At 58.0% G+C, this 6,000-nt stretch overlaps 2 protein-coding genes across 2 annotated transcripts; one reads left to right on the plus strand and one right to left on the minus strand.

Moving 5' to 3' along the window:
* Nucleotides 1–2,082: 2,082 nt before the first annotated feature.
* Nucleotides 2,083–4,141, plus strand: TRAVEDRAFT_73815 (uncharacterized protein; the record flags this gene model as incomplete). Its single annotated transcript, XM_008043495.1, has 2 exons — nt 2,083–3,206; nt 4,106–4,141. The coding sequence occupies exons 1-2, from the start codon at nt 2,190–2,192 to the stop codon at nt 4,139–4,141; spliced, it is 1,053 nt and encodes a 350-aa protein (XP_008041686.1). The 5' UTR covers nt 2,083–2,189.
* A 306-nt stretch (nt 4,142–4,447) lies between these two features.
* Nucleotides 4,448–5,390, minus strand: TRAVEDRAFT_22553 (uncharacterized protein; the record flags this gene model as incomplete). The annotated part of the gene is made up of 3 exons (XM_008042729.1): nt 4,448–4,485; nt 4,529–5,123; nt 5,187–5,390. 3 exons carry the CDS (start codon nt 5,388–5,390, stop codon nt 4,448–4,450), a joined length of 837 nt encoding a protein of 278 aa, XP_008040920.1.
* Between the last annotated feature and the right edge of the window lie 610 nt (nt 5,391–6,000).

Raw genomic sequence — 6,000 nt, forward strand, 5'->3', positions numbered from 1 at the left:
AAACGTAAGGGATCCAGTGCGCACGCAAGGGATTGGCCATGGGTCCGCACGCAAGGAATCGCAGGGACATGGAAGCGGATCGTCCGGTTGCGCAAAGAATGCTGCTACATGGCGTATAAGTAGGATATTGGTACGGCATTATGAGAAGGCATACGCACATGTAGCGACGTCCGGAACATCCGCACTCGAGCCTTGCAGGCGTCCTGATACACGGCCGAACGCGCTCTTGACGCGTGAAGACAAGGGTGGCGATGCTTCCGAACGGGCGCGAGCTAGATGATGCCGTACGCAGTGCAGGGACCCAGCTCCAGACCAATGCGTGCGGGGGGACCCCACATGCCCGGATCTGGTAGCTGATCTGGTCCGCACAGTTGTAGTCGCCAAGATGAACAGCGGATCGTTCTGCTAGCCGGTACTCAAGTACAATGTCGAGATGCCAAGATATGATGCGCACAGGACACGACGTCTAGAAGAACATCTGCATTCGGTACTGACAAGAGCGTCGAGAACATATCTCCGCCGGACATAGAGTTTATATAGGACTTACAGACATAAGCCGCGGGGCTTTCGAGCGGGCGCGCGCGTCGTGACATCGCCCCAAGTGCGGGGTTGCGAACCGCCGACAGCCGGTGACCGAAGCTTGCGGGAAACCCCACATGTCCGGATCCCAGCCGCACACCTGGAATCGCAAAGATGAACGTGATGAACGGCAGATCGTAAATCTGTGCACAAGAAGTACAGCCAGGAGGCGCGCAGGTAAGATGTCATAATGCGTAGAACACGCACAGGATATGACGTCCGGAACATCGTCCGGAACGGAGTTTTCCACGCAGACGGACGATTCTTGACGGTCGCAGTGCTGAGTGCACCGTTCTGTGCACCGGACGGACGCAGCATCGGCGTCGGGGAACGCAGTGGCGGCACGAGATGCAGTGCTGCTGAGCTGTAAAGAGGAAGCGGCGGGCTGCGAGATGGCTCCGGGCTGGTTGTGTGCGAAGAGTGGCAGATCGCCCGGGACGTAGCGATGAGGTCGGTATCTGCTTGAACAGTGTAGAATCAGCAACGATGTTAAGCAACTCTCGTATGCATCGCTCTACGTTTCGCACACCAAGGGAGCGCGGCCGTAGGTACTGTGACGTTGCACCATGTAGACCCCGGTCAAGTGGCTGGAACTGACCTGTATCGTCTGCAACACCCGCGGATCCGGAACTCGACCGAGCGCAACACGGGGATAAGTGAAGCACAGGCGAGGGCGCACCGCCCAGGAGTGACATCGACGCATCGAGAAGCCTCCTTTGAGGCGCAGTGCTAAACGTACCTCGTCATGCGGAGTTCGCGTCAAGACCGGGAGAACGCATCGAGAACACACCAGAGCTGCAGCATAGAGATATATTGTCCACATCGAGAGCGCTCCCGCCGCGTCGTCTAGCATACATCGCTCCCACGTTGGGCCGGATCTGGAGGAAGTGCTCCGTGAAACGCTGGATGGATGCGATATCGCGGACTCGCATGAGCCAGGAGAGTGAATCCGGCATGGATGGCGCGAGGGGGACGCTGATTTTGACCGCGGACCGCATCGCCCTCATCAACTCCGGACGGCTCAAAGTGATTGCTAGAGAGTCACTGCGCAGGCGGGCGAGAGCGACGTGGCAGATAGTCATAGTAGCGCTGTCAGAGCATAGCGAGAGAGACCAGCTGAGCGAGACGACGAGCGGGAGGTGGACGAGAACGAGATGGTGGAGGTCGGAGGGCAAACAGCAACAGCCGATGCGCAAACATCCACAGGCGCCCGTCATTGTCTGCTGCTTCTCGGGCGTCTATTCCATTCTCAGCCGACGACCTCCTCCGGATCGCCTCCGCCGTCAACGACTGCACCTCGGCTCACGACCGGCCTCGACTTCTCGCACAGAATCAGGAGAGATGAGGCAGGGCAGTGCGAGGAAGTCGGGATGGGGACGAGACGAGAATGGAACATGGACACGGCAACAGGTGCGTATTGTCCCTGTGATGGCAACTCTTGTACTCCTGGACAATCGTCGCCTCTTCCTCCCGCTCTCTCTCCCATCCTCTTCCTTCTTTTGTTCTTGTTCTATATATTCTCGCGCTCCCTTCCTCAGCTACGCCCTGTTGACATTGATCCCGCCAGGCCCACACCGTACTGCGTACGTCCCACTAGCCTGTGTATAAAAATGAACACCACCTCCTACACGACCTTCGCCAACGTCTCCCCCCGCCTCCCGCCCACGTCGAACATCCTCGACGCCCGCCAGCGCACCCGCCTCATCCGCACCACCCGCAAGCTCGGCGCAGTCCTCGGCACGACCCCCCAGCTCCTCGAGCAGGATACCTCGTGTCCGAGCCCACCTCTCCTCCCTATCGCCGGCCGCCGCTCGCCCGTCCGCAAGACCTCCGCGTACGCAAAGCGTCGCCAGGGATCTGTCTTCGAGCTCCCTCCACCTACCGCTGCGACGTTCTACGACTCGTCTTCAGACGCGTCCTCCTCCGCCTCCTCGCTCTTCCTCCCGCGCACCAGTCTGGATTCCGTCACCTCCATCGAGTCCTCGGCGAGCCTCCCGGCGCCGAAGTCCTTCACCCGGCACGTCCGCGAGAAGTCGCGCTCCAAGGGCAAGCAGGCACCTCTCCCTACGCCGCTCGTCCTCCGCCTCAACGCCGTGGCCTTGCCGCCGTCTGACCCCCGCGTGCAGTGCCCCATCACCCCAGACACCTCCTCCACCCTCACCCTCGCACAGTCCGCGTCCCGTTCCGGCGGCATGCTCCCCGTTACGCCTACCACGCCGGTCACCCCGACTGCGACCGAGACGCGCCGGAAGCGGCTCGCGAAGCTGAAGCGCACGCTCGGCGAGAACGTCCCCGCGGAGCTCATCCTCCCCTTCCGCTCCTCCCCCCGCTCCCGCCGTCAGTCCACGGCTGCCTCCCCCGCGACCGCGAGCTCCTCGTCGACCACATCGCCCGTCCCGCCCACGCCTCGCGCGCAGGCGACGCTCCCGCGCATAAAGCCGCAGGCGCAGCCGAACCGCAGGCGCAGCATGTCCGTCGACTACTCGCACCCACAGCAGACCGCGTCCGCGCCCGAGTGCTCGTCCACTGCCTCCTCGCCCGCGTCCGATGACCGCCCGAACTCGCGCGTGTGGGTTACGGGCGCGGGGACGTGGACGGGCGAGTGGAACCGCAAGGACATCCGCGAGGTGCAGTACCAGCTGCGCGCACTCCGCATGCGGTGACCGCCTCTTCCCCTCTCCTCGCCTTCATGCTCTCGCTCTGCACGCCCGGACTCCGCATGCAACGACACTCTCACGCACGCCCCCGTCCGCACTTTTTATAATCATAATAGGGTTCTCAGGTCGATATGCTAATCTTACACGGGCCCGCTCGCTGGCGCCTCGAGCACGTATATACTGTACACCACTCTACATCGCACACACTACCCTTATTCTTATTAGTGCATCTCTGTTGTTGCTACGATAGGGTCCGGCGTGTACTCTTACTATCTCCCTCCCGTCGATGTCATGCTCCCAGACGGCCTCCTGGCTGTGCCCGCGCCGTGGCGTCGTGTTCCGCGCGCACCTCATATCCCGTATAGTAGGCGATACCTCATCTAATATACAGCTTTATGGCTGTTCTTTGCGTCCCGCGCGGTGTGTGTAGTCGGTCGTGGCTCGACTGATGAATGTATTCTAGGGAGTTGAGTGCATGGGTATAGCTTCGCGACGTGTGCACCAGGCGACACCCGTTCTGGCTGGCTATACACCGGCAACGAGTTTCTCGACACACGTTACACGATGTGTAGGTCTATGCAGGCGGACGCCGCTCGTCCCTCTCCCTGCGTCCGTCCTGACTGCACCCCATGTCGGCCATCCTCTCTCCTGACCCAAAGGTGGCGCCTCCCGCGGCCGGAACGTCTCTCCGCGCCTCCATCGCCGAAAGCTACGCCCACCGCGGCGCACGGAGCACCCGTCCTTCTCGCACCGTGGGCATTTCTCCATGACCCACCTAAGAACATTTTGAGTGCATCTTGAACTTTGTTTGAATGAACTCCGATTGTATTCACGTGTTGCGGATGTTGAATTCATTCACGCTGCCCCAGGTCGGGATCATCGTGACTATGGTGCGGGGCGTCTAGTCACCACCAAACTTGTATAGCCGTATGAGGTCACCCAAATCAAACCATACAGACTATCGGTTTGACCAGAATGCTCGCATTTGGCATAGGAAGAGATCTGTCAAAGTGATTTTCAAAATTCTCAAAACTGACCGAGTTATTATTTTTCGAGGGTCGCGATTTTGCCAGTGATGGGAACAACCTTCCGTATATGGTAATTAATGACGAATATGGAAGGTAGAGCATTAGTAATCTAGGCGTCTAATGTACGCGCGAGAGTCTCCGGAATATGACGATGCGACTTGTAGCGACGCGAACTGAAGGCTTTTACTTGTTCCTGTGCATCATGTGAACTAAGACCTGACCTATATGCTTCCATCCATCGCACTGAACGATGTTCCCACTTACGTATCAGCTCGACACTGACCGATTTGAGTGCGCGCGGGAGGTTCTCTTGGAGTGTCTTGAACGTGTAGTCGCAGTTGTCCCGGAGGAACCGCTTCACGGCACCCCAAAAGAATTCAATGAAGTTGAGTTTACAGTGATACTTCGGCAAGAAGATGCACATGTGCCCTGCAGCTTCAATGACCTCTTGAACGAGTGACTGCTGCCCCGCAAAATCGGGCTGCAGATCGAGGATCCGCTTTGCACAGCAGTCCCTGGCATCGGGGTCGCACTTGTCGCCGTCCGGGCACTTCATGAGCATACCTTTCCGCCACAACCCTCGTTCCTCAAGGACCTGCTTCATGCCCTTTGGTTTGTCAGGAAACTCGGGATGATCAGCGGGAAAGACCATGCTCTGAACGTGCTCAACACCGCTGGCATCGGTATACTGTCCATCCCGCATTCGAGCCTGCTTGCCTCCCGGCCGCAAGTTCATCCGGCTGGTAAGGAGGGCGTCCGCTGAATATGCAGAGTGACCCTGAGAGTTGTCGACCATGATAAGAGCCTGATAGCCCGGGCCATGGGCAGCCTCAAAGGCAGGAATGATTTTCTCTTGGAGCTGCATATAAGAATAACTTAAATTGAGCTGTTCAACGAGGGCCATAATGCTGAACCCACATACCTGCTTCACAAAGAGCTCCCCGGTCCAATATCCCTCATAGTTCTTCCCATACTCCATGCTTTGTCCCGCCTCCTCGAGCAGCCCGACGGTCGAGCAAATCACATCGCTGCGATGGATTCCGCGCCCGACACCTTTCTTCTTCAATGGATACTCGCCATCCGGAACCCAGCTCTTGGCCTTCCCATCGTTTGCCTGCACGGTCATCTCATCGTGTGCGACGAGAACCAGCCGCTGTTCAATGAAGTTTTGAGGGGCTTTCTATCTCTATAAAACCCCATCCTGAGCTCAGGATGCCGGAAGTAAGGTGGAAGTAAGGCGGAAGTAAGGTCGTATCTCGGCAACCGTTAGGGATATACCCTTACTTCCAAAGGTTTTATGGTAGCCCTGCTTCTTGGCTACACAATGGTGGTACTTACGTGCCGGTGGCTGTGCGTCCGGGCCGACGCTGAGCTTACTTCCGTCGGAAGTAAGCGTATCGGACATGGAAGTAAGCTTTTTCCCCACAGCAACCCTGGAAGTAAGGTCATATTATGATATATTCTTGAAGCCCTCGATCAGGGCTATGTAGAATGGGTATGATCGTGGCTGTGCGCCCACCCCAAACATGGGCTCTCCCCTGTGGGCTGGGCTGACTGGGCCATATCTCCGCAGCAAGTATGGAAGTAAACTCACTTCAAAGTGGATTCTAATAGCCCTGGGCGACGTCTACAACACGCAATTTACAGCATATTAATTGCTGGCCTGGATGCTGAGATATGAGCCAGTCTTTGCTGGCAGGGCATGCAAGTCAGGCAGCAGTGATGGGTGCATATCT

Source organism: Trametes versicolor (assembly GCF_000271585.1).
Source record: "Trametes versicolor FP-101664 SS1 unplaced genomic scaffold TRAVEscaffold_9, whole genome shotgun sequence".
Classification (NCBI taxonomy): Eukaryota; Fungi; Basidiomycota; class Agaricomycetes; order Polyporales; family Polyporaceae; genus Trametes; species Trametes versicolor.